The 21,266-nt window shown below is 48.7% G+C and overlaps 1 protein-coding gene across 1 annotated transcript; it reads right to left on the bottom strand.

The window, feature by feature from the left end:
* Nucleotides 1-5,156: 5,156 nt before the first annotated feature.
* LOC136054158 (thioredoxin) lies at nucleotides 5,157-9,733 on the bottom strand. Its single transcript, XM_065745261.1, has 5 exons — nucleotides 9,584-9,733; nucleotides 7,904-8,008; nucleotides 7,302-7,361; nucleotides 6,546-6,611; nucleotides 5,157-5,377 (listed from the first exon to the last, which is right to left on the bottom strand). Exons 1-5 carry the CDS (start codon nucleotides 9,605-9,607, stop codon nucleotides 5,315-5,317), a joined length of 318 nt encoding a protein of 105 aa, XP_065601333.1. The 5' UTR covers nucleotides 9,608-9,733; the 3' UTR covers nucleotides 5,157-5,314.
* Nucleotides 9,734-21,266: the final 11,533 nt, after the last annotated feature.

Genomic DNA, 21,266 nt, shown 5'->3' with positions numbered 1-21,266 from the left:
GGTCTGCATCTTGCTGGAGCTAGCTTTGGGCTAACAGCAGCTGTCCTCTGCAAACAGGCGGTGGAAGCTGTGTTCTACACAGAAGGAGACAATAAGATCTGTGAGTTCGCGAGAGAAATCTCCCTGAAAGGTGCAACAGCCACCTTGAAGGGTGAGAATAGCAGCCTTAGTTCCGAGGGAGCGCCAAACAAGGATGTGGTACAACCTGCCTGCTTCACTTGCTGTGCTCGCAGTAATGTCAGGCTTTTTAGGAGCACGTTTCAGTCCCTTAGCACAAATGGTGCTGGGGGACGTGACTCTTGCAGGAACTCTGTCTTCCCCCCATTCCTTATTGACCGCTTTGGCAAGATGAGTAAATGTAGGAAACTTACACTGAATTTTCCAAAGCATGCTTCCGAAGGAGACCGCTTCTCTGTGAAAGACAGGAGAAGCTTCTACTGTCTTTAGAGAAAATAGGTTCACACACCCTATACAGCTGTGCTCACAGCACTGAGTGAAGCACATGCAGCTTGTTGGACCAGAACACTGTCCTGGATTGGGCTTCCATTAGTGACATCAGCAGCCACATCATAGACAGATGCACCCACCTGCACCCACCCTCCGGCCCAGGGCGGGAATTTCTCGGCTGGATGTCTTTTGAAAGGCTGAAGCTGTGTTTAGGTGACTTTTTTCTACACTGCATTCAGTGTAATCGTAGACAGGTTTTTTTTGCCTTTGGGATCTCTGCTGTTTCTAAGCAAGGGTGCTCCTTGGTGGAATCTCCTGCGAAAACACAGGGGCTGTGTGGCAGGCACCTCTGGAGATGCTGTGGGAGAGCCCTCAAAACAGAGCTCGTGGTGCAGGAGGGGAAGGACATGACCAGCAAGGTCCTGAGAGTCTCCAGAGACTGAGACTGCACAGCCTTTAGGAGAAACCTGCCCAGCTGCTTGAACACCCTCCCTCACAGCAACAAGTGTTGGCTCTTGTCATTGCTGGTTGTAGTGGTTGTTACTATGATTACTGTGAATTTAAGTGGAGACTCCTGTGTTTCAAGTTGGTGCCCTTTGTCTCTCGTGAGCTCTCTTGAGAACGCTGAGGAAGTCTGGCTTCATATTTTTGGCTCCCACCAGGAACATATACACAAGGACAAAATCCCCCCCCCATGCCTTTCCTCATCCAGACTATGCCATCAGAGTTAGAAGGGACATCCAGAGGGACCTGAACAGGCTTGAAAACCGGGCACCCCAGAATCTAATGAGGTCCAACAGGACTGAGTGAAAGGTTCATAAGGTTGGAAAGGACCTACAAGATCATCTAGTCCAACCATCCTCCTATCACTATCCCTACCCAACTACTAAATCAAATCCCTTAGCACCTCATCTAAACGCTTCTTGGACAGCGCTAGGGATGGTGCCTCACCCACCTCCCTAGGCAGGCCATTCCCGTGCCTGACCACTCTTGCAGAGAAAAAATGCTTCCTCAGGTCTAATCTAAATCTTCCCCGGCGCAACTTGTGGCCATTCCCTCTCGTCCTGTCATTATTTATCTGGGAGAAGAGGCCCACCCCCTCCTCACCACAGCCCCCCTTCAGGAAAGAAAACTCTCCAAACCAAACGATAGTTCAGAAAGCTGACATTTGTTTATCGCAGTGCTTGGTGCGTGGGGGGCTTTCCACAAAACACACAACCTGAGCTCAGCCATGATATGCACTGAACATAGGAGCGTTTCCCAGAGTTTCTGCCTGTTGCCAGGACTGTCGTACACGTTAAATCTCACATCCTACCTGTGCTGATCAATTAAGGGGATCTTGCAGAGAGTCTAGGTTGGTGTCCCTGTTTGCCTGAGCTGTCGTTGAGGGACACAGATCACATTTACAAATATGGGCCCATTGTTCTCTGTGTCTGGAAGCCCAAGAGATCTGCTCTGTGAACACTAACTGAATTGTTTAAATCCTTGCTCTGGAAGTAAGCTAAGAAATCAACAGGGATCTGGTGGCACTCGGCCATTACATTGATTCATTTTGAATTCATGTGATGTAAGCCTGCTATCAGCCCCTGCCACCCCTCAGAGAGCAGCAGGGAATGCAGCTGAGGTCTCACAAAGTCCTGAAGCCCCTTGCTCACACAGCTCAGTGCAGCATGCAACTTAACACTGAGGATCCTCTGTGTCCCAGTCCACCAGCTGCACAAGTGGAAGCAGCTGGATCCCTGCATCTTAACTGGTGCTCAGAAACTACTGCTCAGGGGTTGTGCTAACTGGGTGCAAAGGGAACAGAACTAATGGACAGCACCGTGGGGAAGGTGTTCGGCGTGAGGCTGAGGCCAGGCAAGGTTGTGAGTGGTGTGTACTTTGAAAAGATCAAAGTTGTCACTTGCCCTTTCTTGAGACAGCTCATTTTGAGGAAAGAACACTAATTAAAGCTGGAGTGATTTCAAAAATTGTTCTGGGAATCATCTGAGATTGAAATCCAAGCCTCACATAATCCAGGCCCAAAAAAGAATGAGAAGTAGAAGAGCAATCGGAGCTAGGATTAGGCTGCGTGGTGCAGGGCAAGATGTGCAGTTACTCAGGTGAGGCTACTAAGATAATCCTTTCCTAAGTGCACTATAGCAGCCTCACACCACGGCTGTGGTTACAGCTTTGTTAGCTGTACTTTAGTAGCTCTTGCTACTTCAACCTAACCCTGCAGTTTTCCCTTGCTCACTTCACTCTAACCCTTGTGGCCTTCCCTTTCAAAAGGGAAGTCGTCTCTCATTAAATCTACTTACTCAGCCACACTCTCCCGTCTGTGTGCTTGAGGAGTGCTTCTCTTCCTGCTGGCCAGTCTGTCCACTCAGATTGGAAAGCTACAGAACAGGTACACCCAGAACTTCTCGCTGTGCTGGTTTGACAGCAAGGCAGAGCTCTCAGCCGTTTTTTAGCCGTATGATTGATGGCAGTCACCACCCGAGGCAGAGATAACTTCCTGACTGCTGGAAGGAACTTTTAAATGTCTCCGTGTGCGCCAGATTTCTTCCACATATAATGGGAATGAAGTCAGTTGTCCAGCCCTCATTCCCCCCTCAAAGGCATTTTCTCAGATCGCTGGATCAAAACGGCTGTGTCCTTGCAAACTGCAGATCACACCCCGCTTCTCACAGGAGTGAGTTAAGTGAGTCCAATGAAAGAGCAACTTTGCTGCGTTACATTCCACCACATGGAAATCCTGCTCTCACTCTTTCAAGTGACAAACAGCTCATCCGTTTAGCAAGCAAATCGCACCTGTTGAACCCTGCAGAGTTAATAATTCTGTGCCAGGGCCCATGCCCCAGGATTGAGCAAGGTTACCTGTAGCCACTGCATTCAGGTGGAGTGATTGAAGCACTGTCAGGCAGCTCAGCATCACACGGCTCTGTGCTCACACCTCTGTCAACATCAGGAATGCAAAGAACATTAAAACTCATGGGTTGAGATAAGCACAGATTGATAGGACAGAACAAGGAGAGAAAAGAAGACATACAAAGCGTATAGAACAAGTGATGCAGAATGCAGTTGTTTCACCACCACCAATGCAATGCCCAGTCAGCCCTACAGCAGCAGCCCACTGTGCTAAGCAAGCATGGGGTGTCCTGCTTTAGGATATCCCTTTGTCCAGTCTAGGTCAGCTGTGCTGGCTCAGCTCCTCACTGGCAGGGAGATGCCACCCAGAACCAGGGTACATCCACAGAGGCTGCTGTGGAGTGACTACCTGGTCGTGCCTCAACTCAGCAAAATGAGGTGCTGCAGATTTTAGTTGCTTCCTTATTCCTTAAGGATGAAGTTCTTGCTGAAGTTCACCTTTAGGAATAAGATGAGCATCTTCCAGCTACTGCCCAGAGAGTATAACCAGACCACCTGAGAACTGCTTTTAAAGCAATGCTTGTTAGCAGACACTCTGATCTTAATGGCGTGATCTTCTCCCGTATCATTTTATTTCCTCCTCATAAGTTCACCCACATAGTGGTTTCTGACCTTTGAGTCAGAACAGTACAGAAAACATCTTGCTCACCCTCACTGTATAAGCAGAGCTATACATACATCCAAAATCCCTGATGGCTTCTCCTGTACTGAGAAATGTGGATGCTTCTGGGAATTGGAAATTAAAAATCTGTTTTTAATTGGGGTAAAACACAGCAGTCTGCTGAAGGTCACCCAGCCCTCCTCATGAGCCAGGAAAATCACATATGCCTGTGATATGAGTGCAAAATTGAGTCACACATGAGCTGCTTACCACAAAATCCACTCTGCCCACAGACACAGCAGGAAGTCTCACTTCTTCCATCAGTGATGGAAAATGAGCAATGCAGCTCACCTAACTCCAAACCATTGCATTAGGTGTAGCTGCTGCTACCACCCTGCTTCATTACTTACCAAACACTTACCAAGAGACAACACCCAGGGCAGCAAGAAAACCATTTTAATCTGGGGCAGGAGGAACAGCAGTTAAATAGCATGGGAAAACTGACATTTAAACATTAATGTAGACAGCGTGACACAGGGCTGAAGGACTGCAGTCCAGTTTAGTGGGCAAAACATATCCAGTATGGTCCAATAATATAATAGTGTAGTTATGCAAAGACAAGAACACAAGCAGAGCCCGAGACCGAATGAGGAAATGTTTTGCCTCTTCATCCTTTTGATTACTGCCTGTGGATCAAAGCAGCCCAACCCAGACACTACATATTGCTACTAACAGAACCAGTCTGTACACCAATAGCAAAGCAAAAATGAGAAGGGAAGAAAGCAGCCCCTCCAACTCCTGCCTTTTTGCAATTTTGAGGCAGAATGCACACCTTGCTCACATGTTTTACTACACTAATAGCCTTACTTTAAGTCTAACACGAAGCTTAGATTTTGAGAACCCATCCTTATTGGTAATCCCTTGTTTTCTACAGTTCCAAGCTCACCTTCCTGTACCTGCAAGCCACACTGCTGCTCTTCAGGTAATATGCTGGTAGCTATCCTACTTAGTAAGTTAGGTGCCAGACATCTAAAGCAATTGTTAAACACTTAAATTTCCATTTTCAGCAATACCTGGTATTAGATTTCTGCATTTGACAAGAGCCCTTGCACCTAGTCAGCATTCCTTTAACACAGCATCTCAGTGATGTTAGCAACTTGCTCACAATTTCATCCAAACATGAGGCAGTAACCAAAAGTGAAGATTTAAATTTTATTGTACTCATTTACATTGATCAGAGGATAGTTTCCACCGCACTAGGTAGGTTAAATGGTTGTTGTGTTTTTTTTAAGTAGAAAAATTACAGGCTATAATTTAGCCAATCCAGACATGCTCCAATGTCTTCAAGGCCAGAGATTAGACCAGACTTTTAATGGTCTCTTCCAGCTTCTCTTTATTGGCCCCAGAGAATTCCTGCACCTGCAAGGAGAACAATTTTCAGAAGTGCTGCTACATTCAATGCTATATAACATCTAGTTGTGTAACATACAGAAATGTGGGTTTATTTTAACTCCAAAACTACTAAGATTTCTTCAGCCCCAAAATGAGAACACTTTGCAGAGATGAAGTTATTCATTTCTCATTTGAATGAAATATTAGTGCCAGCATCTTAAGAATCACTTTCAGACCATTCATGTTTGGAGCCCTCTACAGAAAAAAAAGGAAAAAATAAACTGATTCAGAACCAGTGGTGTGCATGACTCAAAATCACACCTTAAAGGGATCCTGCCTCCTAGCAGTAACAGAAAGTCACCTGGGTTGCTCTGGATCCTTTCCTATAGAGGCCTGAGAAGGCTGCTTGGAGCAATCTGTCCCTGAGCCCGCTCTGCATCCCAGCTACCCAACTCACAGCAGATCATGCAAAGGGGCTTCCCCCACAGGCTGCACAGTGTACGGGGACTGCTGAGTCACACCCTGAACCACTGAATGAGCACCTGGAGAAAGACCTGGTCAGCCCTGGGAGCACAGGTGAAGGCAGTTGACCTGAGCAATTCACCTCTCAGACCTCATTTAAGGACAGACTGCCACTGAGGAAGATTCTCTTTCTGGAGTTCTTTCCTCGTAAGCCTAGATCCTCAGAGTTGGGTGAGCATTCATTTTTCCTTCCTTTTTTTTTGTAACATCTCCTTGTTGGCACTTGTCCCTTTGCCTTTACACGCAGTCTGTGTGAAAGCACTCAGACAGTGGTTTCAGATATGAGCACACTCAGACTGATGTCAGGGTGGGACTCTACATATGCAGTCATGCCTCTGCTTGAACATGAACTGCATCCAGAGAATGAATGCTAACTGAGATCAGTAAAAGCAGAGCATACAATACAGTCTTACATGCTTAACTCCACTAACTTCTCATGAAGATCCACCCATAAGATTGACCTGCAAGGCATAGTTCACTATGCCTAATTAAGTTTGCTCTGTCAGTTAGCATCTGATCCATGCTACATTTGCTGTAACACTACAATTACTTTGATTGCTCTCAGCAGTGTCCCAGTGCCAGTTGTGACCCAGATGCATTATTAAGAGAAAGCAGGCTATGTGACCTAGCCTGCCTCTTCCAGGAAAATAAGCTCCAAAAGAAAAAAGCCTACCCTCTTTCCGTTCTTGTAGAACTGGAATGTTGGCATGCACTTCACATCACAGTGTGCAGCAACATCCTGAAAGAGACAGAAAAATTCATAGTCTTCAGGAAGTAGAACAAAGTCATTACTGGTCAAAATGAAGCAAAAGCATCTCTCCTAGTCCAGCACTGCAAAGACAGTGCAATATAAACATCCTCCTGAAGCAAATCTAAGAGATCCTCCCTTAGCATCTAATTACACAACAATAAGAGCACATGTTTCAGTGTTTGGAGAGGGGGAAAAAAAACAGGCCTCTGCATCAAAACAGAACACTGTTTTTCAGACTCAAGAGCACTACAGCAACTCTTCTTTGACCTGAAATTGTTCAAGAACTCATTCCACACTGCTGAAATTGCTGTGGAGCAGACATCTTACAGCACTTGATTCGAAACATGAAAGAGGAAACAATGCCAGGGGCAGCGGTGAGACCAGACAGTCTTGTAGTTGTGAGCTATTAGTTTTAGGGGAGATTGCATCAAAACAGATTAAGGCCTTTGAGACTCCCTCCCTGAGCACACAGTACCAGCGTCCCCAAGTTGCCTCATGCATGCCACAGGGGCTGGTCAGTGCAGTTAACCAAAAGCAATTTGCTCTTCTGATATACTCTAAAAGCTGCATAGGCACCTAGCAACTATCTCATCTTGTTTCAACAAATCCAAGGATGCTTACTGCCACTTCTGTGGCTCTTCCAAACTACTGTCCCTCAGCACAACCTTTGGACCTTACCTGGGCATCATCCACATCAATTTCAATGAACACCACATCACCAAACTTCTCACTCAAACTCTGGAATGAAAAATGAAATTATGTAGTTACTGCTCCAGGAAAGCTAGTTCTTAAAAAGATGCATTTGTAGAAATGGCAACCCTGGTGCTGTGAGACTTGTCACTTTACCTTGAAGCAGATACTTCACTGACCAGAAATTCAGTTTCCTGCTCCAATCCTGGAAGAGCCTATGAAGCACCTCATATAGGGGAAAGGCCTCTCCTTTTCATCCTTTTCAAGGATGCTACAGTTCATCTGAATGCAGTTTTAGTAACACACAGCACTGTTTCAACTCCACGGATATCAGTTCTTGAGGGAGTGCAAGAGTTAGGTGCCCACAGACTGAGGCATGAGAGCAGGGGGACAGTGAAAATGCAAAACTGCATCAGTTCCCTGCTGTGTATCCAAGTGTTTTATTCAGTAGCTTTCAAATGCATACTCCTAAAATCTCTCCTTCAAGAAAATACCATCCACCACACTGACAAAAGGAGGGTTCCTCCATATTACTGACCAGCTGCACGAATATTTGCATATACTTACTGTGAAAAACAAAGGCTACTTACATGGAAAAATGGCTTGATCATTTTGCATGGTCCACACCACGTGGCAGAGAAGTCAACTACTACAAGCCTCTCACCAGCAGCCTTCAGTTCTGCCTCAAATTCAGGCTATAAAGAAAACAAGAATTGAACACATTAAGGATTTCACCCCCTCCTCTGTAGAGGGTTAACCACCAAGTTAGGTTTCTCTCAGCCTTCACACACCACCTTCACTTAAAGTTATTTGGATAATGATGCACTGCTTTCATCAGTGTGTCCAGATGCCTCAGTCAAGAAATGCTGCAGTGCTCAGACACTGAACTGTGGAAGTTTAGTTAGAAATTGGTATGAGCTGAGACAGCAGGCTAGACTGAGTAGTGTCACACTTCTAACGTGATCCTGACGGCCTTTAACATTCAATTTTCATGTCATGAGACTTGATGGGAAGACATCCAGTTTCTTCTAGGACTTTTCCCCACTGAATTTGGGGAGAAACTTCTTCCACAGGCTTTCCCAATTAATGTCTAGAGTCAAGATGTGTGGTTTACCCTGCAGTATGCTTTCTAAAGAAACAGCTTCATCAGATAAGTATTTTACTTATTTTGCCTTATTTACTTTGCCAAGTAAATCAGAGCATAACTTCAGCCATCAAAAGAATGCTACACAGACCATACCAGAAAAATCTAATATTTGAGGCTAACAAAGACTTGATTTATCTGCTGCACTTGGTTACAACACACATTTTTGGACCTTTGCATTTTAGAGCCCCTTACGTGCTACTGTTTTCAAAGAGCAAATGTTTTAGACGTGTAAGGCATTGAAGGCAAGAAGTATTTGCATGCTAGAAAGCCAAAAGGCAGAGCAAGCAGAGGGTGCAGATCCAGCATGTAGGCAAGTCAAAGCATCCTTGCACCCCAAAACTGCAAACGTGTGGCATCACAGCTTCTCACTGAAGGTGTTTCAACCTCCTGATACAGCTGTCCTCAGACATGCAACCTCCACGTGCTGAGCTCTGAGGTTGCACTGAGCCTGCCTGCTATGAGACCACCCTGTACCACCAGCTCTGCAGGATGGGAGCAGGAAGTTCTCCACATTTTCTCTCCTCCTGGGAAGGATGTTCTCCTGGATCCCAGTCTCTAAAGCACAACTCTGCAAAGGTCAGTGCTAACACATTCAGCAGCCCATGCTATCTGCTGCCAGCAGTTATTTAAGCCACAGGGTCCTGAGTGGAGCCTCAATCATCCTCACCTTCTCATTTTTTTGCCAATTCTCACATCCCTGCACTGGGAACAAGCCTTGTGAATATTCTACCTCCTGCACCTGCCAAGGAGGCCACTTTCCTTGCTCCTATTTCCCCGGCGTGCGGTTGACTAACTGCTGTACCCTGCGTGAGGAAGCCCACCCCTGGCACGCACTGGCCCTCCATCTCAGGACAGCACTGCAAAGAACAACAGCAAAGAGACAGGACACAGCACTGCCTGCCGACCACAAAACCACTGCAGACCTGGATCCACCTCCACAATCAGCTCCAATCGCTGCGGGCATCCTCAGAACGGACTCCAAGGTCCATCGCTGTGACCCTCGAGACCCCCAGTGACCGACACGCACCGCCCCGCCCCCGGGAGGAGCTGCGCCCGCACAAAGCGGCGCCCCTCCCCCCCCACACACACCCCACCGCCCGCTCCCGCCGGGGCGCGGACTCACCAAGGTGCCCACGGTCTTCACCATGGCGGCGGCTCCGAGGCTGCACGGTAAGAAGGCGGCACACGGCCTGGTCCCTGCACGCCGCTCCTCCCTCCGCTGTAGCTCCGCCGCACCGCTCTCCTCACCGCGGCGTGGCCCCAGCGCTCTGCTCCCGCCGCCGCCCCGGCCCCGCCCTTATATAGCCACGGCCGCGGGGCGTCGCACTGCGCATGCGCGCTGATCGCCCGTCCCCCTCCACCCGGCCCCGCCTCTTGACTGCGGTCCCCGTCTCCCCCCCCCCCGCCCGCGGCGCGGGTGACGTGGGGACGCGGGGAGGGGAGAGGAGGGGGAAAGAAAAAAGGGAGAAAAAAAAAAAAAGAAAAGAAAACCAACGCCGCGACCGTGTGACTGGAAGGAAAAGTGCTGTGTAACGCTGAGCAGGAAGTGGCGGGCGGGCGGGCTCCTAGGTGGGGCCGGGAGGGGGTAGGAACACGTGCCGGGCGAGCTCCTCCTATTTCACTTTCTTTCTTTTCCATTCACTGCGTTGTGTTGCGTTGTTAAGTCGTTTTAAAACTGCTTTTCTTATTCCTTCCCCCCTTCCCCTCTCCCCCCCCCCCGTCCCGTCACATCCACGCGTGCCCCTCCTCCACCTCTCCCACCCGTGTCCGCGTGTCCCTTTGTGACCACCTGCCCCACGTGTCCGTGGTGTCTGTGCATCCCCCGTATTCACCTGCCCCTGATGTCCGTGTGTCCCACGGCTGTGTGTCCCCCATTGTTGTGTGTCCTCTGCCTGTTCCTTGCGTGCCACAGAGGCGGCCTGCTTCTGGGTACGTGTCCGGAGAGCAGAACTGACGTCTGAATGCCTAAAACTCACTGATTGCGATTTGTGCATCTGGGCTGGTTACACTCAGTTAGTTGGTCTATGACAGCGCTTCTGGCCGGAGCAGAACAAGTACAGAGAGCAGCAGCAGCGCTCCTCAGCCCTTTGCCAAGTGTGGACCGTGTGAAATGCCACGCACAAGGACCATTCCCAGCCCCCTGCGTGGTAAAGATCATAGAAACCTATCACGCATTGGGTTGGAAGAGGCCTGCAAGACCATCCAGTTCCAACACGATGCCTCTTCCCAGTTCAGCGTTGTCAGTGAATGATGGGGGTGCACTCAGCTGAACCACTGAAGGGAGCTGCCCCATAAAGTGCAGGACCCCACTGGTGACTGACTGCCATGCAACCCCATTCGTACAACCCTCGTGGCCCGGCCTCCAGCCCTTCACCCGTTGCACTGTGTTTTGTCTTGCTGTGTGCTGGACATCGTGGCCTTAAGGATGCTGCATGGTGCAGCAGAAGGGACAGTTTCACAGCACATAACGAGCTTGGCTGTGTCACGGAGGGCCAGGCATGTCCGGTGTTGAGCAATGGTTTCAGCTGAAGGGAGGAAGCTCCTGGAGGCAGTGCCTGCAGCAACAGCTGCACCACATTTTATCGCAGGAGGGCTGGGTTATCTGCAGAGCATGACCACACTGCGTTTCATCGGGCCCTGACAGCCTTTAATTGTACTTTCCCGTTCCTCGCAGCCTGCTCCTTGGGAGCATTCTTCTGTTGTAACTGACCCATTAGAGGCACAATAAATATTTAATAATTAGATGGGCGTGCCAACGAACGCAGCGCTCCTCTCTCACCAGCGATGTGCCCAGTCACCCAGCCTCTCTTGCTTGAACACTTGGCAGAGCACATCTGGTTGAAAAATGAGAGGAGAAGACACTGAAAAATAACAGAAAGCAGGAGGAGAACTGGCTGCCACACACTGTGCTTCCCAGGAATCAGCCCAGCCACCAATTCATTGTCCTAGCATCGTGTCTCATCTGCATGGCGGATGGTTTTTTGCCCAGTGACTTCTGCAGGGAGCACCATGATGGGGGAGAGAGAGCCAAAAAACAACAAAGTAGAACTTGTGTGCTGAGATAAAACTATTAGCTAAGATAGAGAAAAGGAGAAGGATAATAGTTATGACTACACACACACACACAGACATAACACATACACACAGATATAAAACAAGTGATGCACTAGCAATTGCTCACCTTCTTCTGTGTGATGCCCAGCTCAGCCCTGAGTAGCAGAAGAGAAAAAAATGAACTCCCACCCCTTCAAAACTCCTTCTGCATGACCCCATGTGGCATGGAATATCCCTTTGATCAGTTTAAGCCAGCTGTCCTAACTCTGCTCCCTCCCAGCTCCATGGGCCCTTGGCTGTGCATGGCCTCCATAGTCAAGCCCACCCCTCCATCCTAAGCCCATCTGTATGTTGCATCTCTTCCACGAAGGCCTGAGGCATAATGGACCCACCAAGCTAGAACTCGTTCACCCTTATGCTGCCAGTCCAGGGTCCACCTGAGCTGCTTCAGTCCTAGCAGCCTGATACACCTGCTGGTTGTTCCAGTGTCCTTCAGTGTCACGACTCTTGGACATGTGAGCATCTGTGAGCATCACCTTTCTGGTGATATTCCAGAATCTTTGCCTTTGAGCCAATCCATGATCACGTCTAAGATTCCTGGATGACTGAGGTTCCCTATTTGAGTCTGCTGTGTAATCAGTGCAACCCACTTACTCCACGTAGCATCATGATGTGTGGAGGGGACACTCCCTTGGGTTACATGCAGCCCAGCACAGGCAGTCAGGATGCCACCAAAAGGAGATGTGCTTCAACACCAAGCACTTCCAAAGCAGCTTGGACCTCTTCATATGCCTCCAGTATCTCTTTTTCAGTTGTGGTGTTGCAGGCCTTGGATCTCCTGTATCCTCAACTCCAAAAGCCTTGGGATTGACCTTCTCCTCTGGAGCTTTCTGCTGGAGACTCCAAGTGGTGCTGCTCTCCCCAGCTGCAGGGTAGAGCATGTCTTTGACATCTTGTCCTGGCTGGAGCTTCCTTCTGTTCCAGCACAGTCTAGTTCAGCCCGTGACAAATGGTGGGGCTGTGTTTCCACCCCTGGGGCAGTCAATTCCAGGAGTACTGGATGCCCCTCCAAGAAAAAAACAACTGTAGCCCACACTCTGCTGCCAGACGGATTGAGAAAAAAGCATTAGCGATGTCAGTTGTGGCATTTCACTTAGCTGCCTTTGACTCCAGTTGATAGTGGAGTTCTAGCATTTCTGGCACAGCAGTGCTTAGTGGTGGGGTGACTTCATTCAGGCCACAACAGTCCTCTGTCAGCATCCACTCTCCACTGGACTTTCACACTGGCCACGTGGGACCGAGTCTCGCTGATTACTCCTTGGCTCTCCAGTTGTCAAATCAGCTGATGAATGGGAATGAGGGAGTCCCAGTTGGTGCAGGATTTTCACTGTAGTAACAGTTGGCACTTGCTGTTCTGCTTTTAGCAACTCCACATCAGAAGGGTCCTCTGAGAGACCAGGCAAGGCAGACAGCTGCTTCAAGTCCTCCATCTCTATGGCAGCTATGAAGCCCACCAAAACCCTTTGGGTTGGTGGAAGCTGACACAGGTGATGAGGTGGTTGTGTGTGGGTACGGAGCTGAGCTTAAAAAAGTGAAAGCCTGATCTCAGGAGCAGAAATGTAACCCTCACTGAAGGGAGACATCTGCAAGCTCTAGTTACCAAGCTAACACATGCATTTGCATTTCTAAACAGGTGATGCTGTAGAGTTGGTGTTTACATTGCAGAAGCACTCCAGCTGACAGTTTTCAAGGCAATTATATTTTTTTGCATGCCCAAATTACGCAGTGTCCAACTGCGAAAGTCTCACATAGCGAATTTTAGAGTGAAGAGAAGGGTGTGAGGAGAGCCACAACATTCTGGAATACCTTCAGTTCTGTAAAGGTATCTGTTAAAATGCACTTGGAAACCAGGGCAGTCAAAATCACTAGCTGGATAAAAACAAGTTGAGCACTTGTCTTCTGCTGGGATGCCCTAAAGCAGACAGGAAGAGATCACTAACTGCCCCAAGAGGCATGCACCTACTCACATGCCTGCTCCATGTGCTCAGAGGTGGCAGTGATTCATGCAGTGGGAGGAAGCCTGGGGAGCCATGCAGCCAGAGCACTGGGATGCAGACTCCCTTCCAGCCTGCCTCATCTATTGGCCATCTCAGGCATGAGAAGGAACCAAACCTCAGCTTTCCCAGCCACGTGGCTCAGGCTTTCATCCTGAGCTGAGAGTGAATGTGAAGGTGGTCCTGGTGGAGCCACACTGGACTCAATGGTCCTTGTGGGTGCCTTCCAACTCAGGATGCTATGTGATCCTAAGCTATGGCAGTATCGTGTCTGGCAGAGAGGCAAGGAAACAAAAAAACAGGCCTTGCTTTCCTTTCCTGCAGACAGTAAACAACCTGCTTCCAGAAACCAGTCCTCAACAACAGCAAAAAAAAAAAATAATAATAATAATAAATAGCATTTGTCTGAGACCAAACCATCTATGCACATCACATGTTCTGCCTGCAGAGTTAATGTTTACCATCTTTGTGCCTAATTGACAGGAACCAAACAGTCCTTGTTTATTGCCACGTAATTATTTCCCTGGCAACAACTGAATGAGTTATAAGAGCTTTCTGAGAAATGTGACATTTATTAACAGGCCTCAGGTGCCCTGACCTGACATGGGATGCTGCTGGCTGAGGGTGAGAGCACCCAGAACTGCCACCAGATGAGAGATGCTGCTAGCTGCATGTTATCACTAAACAAAAGGGGGGAAAGGATTGCCAAAAACAGTACATTTTCACACTGAAAGTCCACACTTGTTAATTTTCTGTTAGCTGTATTGGAAATGTTAGCTGTATATACCTGCTGGGACCTAACTGTGGTGTAACTTCTAGGGATGTGAAATAAGAACTGCATTAAATGCCCAGAACATATTTCCAGCAAGCATAAATGCATGAATAATTCAGGATGTTTGGAGCAAGACATTCATCCCAATGAATCTGAGGTCTTGTTCTTGCCAGAGTCAGGCCCAGGAGCAGTTTAACCCCTGCTGCCTCCCTCGCTGGAGGGCAGACTTCAGGAAAGAGAAGATAAGATGCCCATTGAAATTCCTCCTCTTTCACCCTTCTGAAGTTCATTTAATGCTCCAAGTTGCAAAGTGTAATATGCAGAAATGAGTCCACTTTGGGGTCTGGTCACAGTGGCAGCCCCCCGCAGCCTGTGGGACTGCTGGGATAGCTGGTGGTATTTCACTTTCCTGCAGCCAAGAGAGAGGACTGAGTTATTTGATTTTTATGCTTGAGACACAGCGTTGTCCAATGTTATAAATAAAGATGACTCATCCCTCTTTTTCCATCACTTAACAGTTGTCAAGCTGACACTGGAGTTGTGGAGCATCGTGCTGCACGGTCCCCATAGAGTAAATGGAATAAATGGATCAGCTCCATCCGGAAGCAATCAGCTGGCACTTGTTAGCACTCTTCCTGAGCACCGTGCCCCCTCTGTAGCCCCCCAGGCTCCGGGGAATGTCCTCAGTGTGGTGTGTGCCTGCAGATGGGATGCTTTGCCCCAGGGCTCCAAACACACTGCTCCTCCTGAGGGCTCCTCCCTGGGCTTGGGGCAAAACTTGCTGTCCATGGTGGCTGCACACTCCTTCCCTGAGTCCTTCCTGGGGACTGGGACAGACTGTGGTGCTCCAGTGCAGGGTGCTGGGTGGTGAGGGGCTTCATCCCTGCTGTACCTTGGTGAAGAGTAAAACCAGCACGGGGTATTTTATTGAAAATGTTCATGTTCTCTCTCCAGCCCCCTTTCTTCATACCTAAAAGCTCTTTTTACATCCTCTGCTCTGTAAATGCCAGCACACAGTGCAGCCAGGCCTACCAGTGGGACGTGGTTCATGGAAGGCATTTCCACTCTGGGCGCTGCTGGCAGAGCTCTGCTGAGAGCTTGCCCTGTGAGGCAGCACAGCTGTGGAGGATTTCGCTCATTGAAGCCACTTGCTATGGTGGAGTGAAGATATTCAAGGTATGTGATGTTATCGGGTGACTCAGAAGTGGGAGTGTTTGTTCCTTTTCAGCACCTTCACATCATCCTGACTCAGCAACGCAGTGCTCTGAGTTCTTCCCGCTTTGCCAATTTCCAGGGGACTTTTGCTCACACTCAGGAAACTCCATGCAGGGCTGAGTCCATGCCACAATGACCAGCTTTCTCAGAATTGCAGCCTGCTGTTGTTTAGCATCAAGAAGTGGTCCTCATCCACAGAGGTGGATGGTTCTTCCTTTAAAGCCTTCTCCACCACAACTTCTCTGTTATTTCCTTCCTCCCCTGCTGAGTCAGTAATGCATTATTCAGAGGTTTTGATGCTACACTCCACCCAGCATGTGGGTCAGGGCCAGAGAGCACAGCACAGAGAGGCAGCAGTGGAGCCTGCATCCCCCAGTGCAGCGTGCAGGCCTGCTGGGAGACAAGAGTCGACGTTCCTTCCCCACATCCTGGTTCTGGTTGCTTCCAAACCACCAAACCCTCCTGTGGCCAGCAGCCCGAGCAGCCATCCTTGTGTACCAAGGCATGCACCAAATGCTTTGCTGTCCTGAGAACTTCCCCCCCTTCCTCTTCTGCACAAACCTCACCTTCTGAGGACACTTGATGGAGCAGAAAAGGGCTCATCACTCGCAGCCACACAACTGCTGTGTTTTCGTGCAGTTCTCAGAATGTTTATAGCCAGTGCAGTGACACGGCATCATCCCTCAGTGCTGAATTCCTTTGTAAGCCTGGGTCACCTTACCCTGTTGTATAGACACAGGAACACGAGGCAGCACCTTTGTACGAGGAAAAACAAATTCTGCGAATTTCTGGGTTTGTTATTGTAGCTGAACAGGTTTTGGACAAATAGAAGAGCTTTTTGGACAATGTTCCTTCTATGCTATTTCCGTGCACGCTCCTCAGCTCCTTTTGCCCACATTAAATCCCTGTTGCCAGGTTTAATTAAGCCTGTGCACTTTGCCTGACTTCTGGTCAGTGTCTCAGCAAGCAGAGGCTGATTTGTGCACACTGTAGGCTTGCAGTGTGTCTCCTAAATAACCAGAGCCCCCCACAGAGGATTGCTGAGCATGAGGGGGCTCCTGCTTGTGGGTCTCTGGTCAAGCATACGGCCCTTTGTGAATGCTGCTTTAATTGCAAAGCGTGCAGAGTCATGTTTTCCAAAAATCTCATCAGCAGCAAGGATGCTCCCACACCAGCAGCTGTTTGCTGGAATCAGAGCCCTGGGAAGCAAGGGAGGTGGATTTTCCTGGTTTTCCTGGAATTTCAAAAGCATTTCTTCACAAGGATGAATGACTCGAAGGAAAACGGGAATGTGATGCAGTATGAGACTTTTAAAATGAGGCACAGGGTTATCTTTCAGATGCATCACATCCAACGCTTTGTTGCTATCGGGAGTTGGACACTCAGCTGAGAGCTTCTGAGCAGCCCTACCACGTAGCACACAGAGCTGATGTGCAGCCCAGATGTTCTCTGCTGCTCCTGTTTGCAGGGACCACTGGAAAATCTCTTCCCCTTGCAGGTGGAGCAAAGCCCTTCTAAAACACAACTGGAGCTGCCCAATGCAGCTCGGACACAGTGACAGGATTCCTGCACTGGAGAGCACTGCTCAGTCACGGCCTTCAACCTCAGGCACAGATTTTCTGGGAGAGTGGGACTAAGGGCACTGCCTCCCATCCCAGCTGCTTACCCTCCAACCAGGCAGGTGGATGGGAACGTGTTTGCAACCTGCACCTTCATGCAAACCCGTATAGAAAATCATCAGTAGCACTGAGCATGACCGCAGGAAGGGAACAAGCAAGAGCTGCTCCTAGTTTGGGGCCCTGGACCCAAAGCTTAAAGCTGCATCTCCAGTGCTGTTCTGGGGGTAATGCGTGTGACAAGAAGAGGCCAGTTTGTTCCTGCTTGTAACAAGTGCAATTTCCATAAAGAAATTCAATAAAAAAGAAAAAAAGTGTGGGAGCTCTTCCTGTTTATTTTCTGCCTGGTTCAGCGCTTCCAAGGCTTCCCAGCATCTCCCAGAGGGCCCCCAAAGCACGGCTCAAGCAGGTTGCTGTGAGATAGCTCATTGCATTGGGTGCTGATGGTTCACGATGGTGATGGGACCCTGAGGTGCTGCATCCCCAGCACCCCCAACCAGAGGAGGGCCCCGAGAAGAGCGTTACCCCCTCGGCCTCCTTGCCTCCCTGCCCCTCCCCGTGTTTCCATGCAATTAAGATGAAAGCAAACAGGAACAAATCCTCCCCCTTCCTGCAACTGTAAGAAGATCTGCAAATGAGGAAGAAAGCAGCAAGCACGTATCTTGCCCTCCCATTCCTGGCACAAAGCATGAGGTGGCTTCTGATAGGTTTCCTCTGCAGCACAGCACTGGGAAGCTGTGGGCTGTCCTCCACTGGCTCTGCTGGGCAAGCTGCAGCAGTGCAGCCCTTCAGGAAAAAGACCCCCAGAGCAGTGTGTCACCCACCAAAGCTCCCAAGAACCAAAGCTGCCAGCAACAGGCTGATGCAAGGTGCTGCAACACCAGCACTGCTTCTGGGGAGTGCTCCTTGGTGGCCCTGCCAGCTCAGGGCCCTGGCCCTCAGTTTGCACTGGTGTGAGTGGCAGTGGCCAGGGCATGGTGTGCCCTCTCCCCCTCCAGGGGCACCCCCACTGCAGGATTTTTGCTTGGGAAACACCTACTTGTTCTTCTTATCTTTAATTTCATGTCATTTCCCCTTAATGTGATTACTCTCTTCATGTAATTTGTTCCCACAGGTACTGGCAGCACCTCCCTGCTTGTTAGCATCAGGATTAATTAACGAGCTGTTTATCCCTCATCCCAGACCACTAACCAAGCCATTTAATAACATCAGTCCAGACACCAAACCTTGCAATACCTGACCAGGCAGCTGGCTTTACCCAACCCCTGCATCCTTATGGCAAGCCAAGCTCTAGGTAGACATAGCTCATCTCCAGCTCTTTGTGTTTGCTGCAATCTCATGATGAAAGCTCCGGACTGGAAAAATGCCTAAATTCTTTTTTAGCTGCACTTAAGTACCCCTGATGGATTCACAGCAGCTTTCTACATGGAAGTTCTTGCAGCATGGTATCTGCACTGAGGTTTCCGCTCTTGCTGTACCCATTTGGCCCTCCCTGGTTTCCCAGGTGATGATCAGAGGGCTGATGTTCTTTCTTGTGAAGAAAGATTGAGAGAGCTGGGGTTGTTTGGCTCAGAGAAGGCTCTGAGACCCCACTGTGCCCCTCCAGCATTTGAAGGGAACTTACAAGCAGGAGGGGAACCAGCTTTGTACTCAGTCTGACAGTGACTGGACAAGGGGGAGCGGCTTTAAACTGACAAGGGGAAACTCAGGTGAGATGTTAGGATGAATTGCTCACTCGGAGGGCAGTGGGGCCCTGGAGTGAAGGACCCACTCGTACCACTCTTAGGATATGATTTAAGGATATGATTTAGTAGCTTAGTGGGTAGGGATGGTGATAGGAGAATGGTTGGGCTAGATGATCTTGTAGGTCCTTCCCAACCTAGAGTTTCTATATGATTCTATACGATTCTTCTTTTCCAGTAGGGCTGCACTCTGTATGCTCAGGATGGGAGGCTATGTGCACTGACAGCCTGTTCTCACTGTTATTAGTGGTATTTGGATGAGTATTTTTGCATGCAAATTTGCCTCTTTTCTATCAGCCACACTCCAAATTTCAGGGCTTCAGCAGCAGCACTGCCTGCAACCTTGTGCCACCTTCTGGGCTGCTGCTTAGGGAAGGCTGTCAAACGTGGCTCTGAAATCTCCACTTAAGCCTTTATGCTGAAACATGGAAAGGCTTACTCATGTTTTCCAAGAAAACCCACACCCTCGATCTTTTGACTGCTCTGTTACATATGCTCCTTCTTGAAAGGGCGGTATTTGAGTCACAGTTTTCTTTGTCATGCTGCATTTTTAACCCCTACTGTCTCTCAGTGTGTCAGGCTCCATAGCTTTAGAAATGCTAGCACCGGTGCAGAATAAAACAAGTCCCATCTCTAGTAAGCAGTGTGCGTGGTAGTTTTCAATGCATCTGTTTATGTCGAGGGTAAATTTGGCCATTAGAGGTTTCAAAATGCATTCTAATGGCAGAAGGAATCTGAAAAATGAAGTGCTAATTGCATTTTTATCTGAGGATGTGGGATAACCCGGCGCATTCTTCTGAGATGACTGCCAATTATTTCATCCTTCCTCCTGAGCAGAGCTCCATCTCCCTAACACGCATGCTCTGCCAGCAGACCCCAGAGGGTAGGCAGGCACTTCTGCTGCTCAGTGCTTCAAAGAAACACGATGCAATGTTGCATCTAAATAGGTACTAAACAGGGTGCAACTTTATTTACAGTGTAAAGTGCATCACACAGAAGTCCTTTAAAACACACAACAAGCAGTGACATAAATGACAATACCGCACAGAACGGGGAAGGGAAAATATTTCAGCAAGTATCAAAGCATCATACACAGCACTAATGTAACAGCCTATAGTTTCAGCTACTCTTCCTACCACATCAGCTTATGAAACATATTGACTGAGTATATCCCCAAACTCCATGTACTAGTCACTAGTGTGAAGCTGCAGTGCTAAGAGCCAGCCCTGCACGCCTTCCACACCACTGCTGCTCTGCTCTGGAGACTGCCAGGGCAGCGAGGGCATGTACCAGGGAAGCACACTGAAAATGGGACTATTCTTTAACACATGAGAATGACTTATAAATAAAAATCTACTTCTCCCACGGACGCAGTGTTTCCCTTGATTTATCCTGAGCTGCTCGCTACAGCATCTGTGCACCCGCTGTGCATGGCAGCAGGGGTCAGGGAACGAAGTGCCTACACATGGGGGCAACACGGTGGGCTGACGTGGTGTTATTTACTCAGCACTGACTTGAACCAAAGCTGTAGACACTGACAGCTGTTGGTATGTGTCAGCAGAAAAGGTATTAGGAAAAATTTCCATTAGGAAAAGGTATTTAAGGGAGTTGAAAGAACAGCTCTTCAGCTGGTTGCAGCTCCCAGTGGGGAGGAATCTGCATTCCAATTCAGCCTGTCCCATGGCAAGTATCCTTCACCTATCTGTTTTTCTTCCAGCTCTTCCTGGTTCACAGCTTCACTTGTTTCTTCCCCATTTCTGGTCTTTTTAGCTATGTGTCAGTCCTTACTAGCACCCTAGTCCCTCCATTAGCTCCTTTTTGTATCCTACCACGTTTCTCTCATGCATTCATAAAGGGAATGTATATTTATACAAAGGGGGGGGGGGGGGGGATGTGGGAGCAGAGTGTGCACACTCATAACCCCGAGGTTATATCCTATGCAGTAATTCTGCAGGGTAGAACTTATTCCTTCTTCTTTCCTAGTGTGGGCTGCTTTTCTGCTGCTTCTGGGAAAAATGGAGCTCCTATTCAATGTTTCTCACTCTAACATCTTCTTTCACAGACTAGACTTCGTACTATCTGATGATAATTAGTAAACATTTGACCTCAACACTTGCACGTGATTTCCACCTTGTAATTCTGCCACACCACTTAACCCATTGGTAAATCTTGGCACCTCAGTTCATCAGAGCATGACTGAGGGACAGCACTCTCAGATGCAGTGGGATCAACAGTGTGCAAGAGAGAAATCTGACAGCCTGTATGCTCTCAGTGTTTCTTACTCAGCTTGGTATTTCTGCCTGTGTGTGTACTCAGGAGAGGCCTTTTCCAGTTCTCTGAGGGTTCCATGTAA

This window comes from Cyrtonyx montezumae, unplaced genomic scaffold, assembly GCF_038088225.1.
Source record: "Cyrtonyx montezumae isolate F1298 unplaced genomic scaffold, pur_monq_1.0 scaffold_34, whole genome shotgun sequence".
NCBI classification, from domain to species: Eukaryota; Metazoa; Chordata; class Aves; order Galliformes; family Odontophoridae; genus Cyrtonyx; species Cyrtonyx montezumae.
Note: the sequence above shows the minus strand (reverse complement) of the source record. Positions and strands in the feature narration are given on the sequence as shown.

Excerpts from the sequence above, each read along its gene's own strand:
- LOC136054158 (XM_065745261.1), bottom strand. The coding sequence starts at position 9,607 with ATGGTGAAGACCGTGGGCACCTTG. Across the intron at positions 8,009-9,583 it reads TGAAGACCGTGGGCACCTTG|CCTGAATTTGAGGCAGAACT; the intron begins GTGAGTCCGCGC and ends TTTTCTTTATAG. Across the intron at positions 5,378-6,545 it reads TCTACAAGAACGGAAAGAGG|GTGCAGGAATTCTCTGGGGC; the intron begins GTAGGCTTTTTT and ends TTCTCCTTGCAG.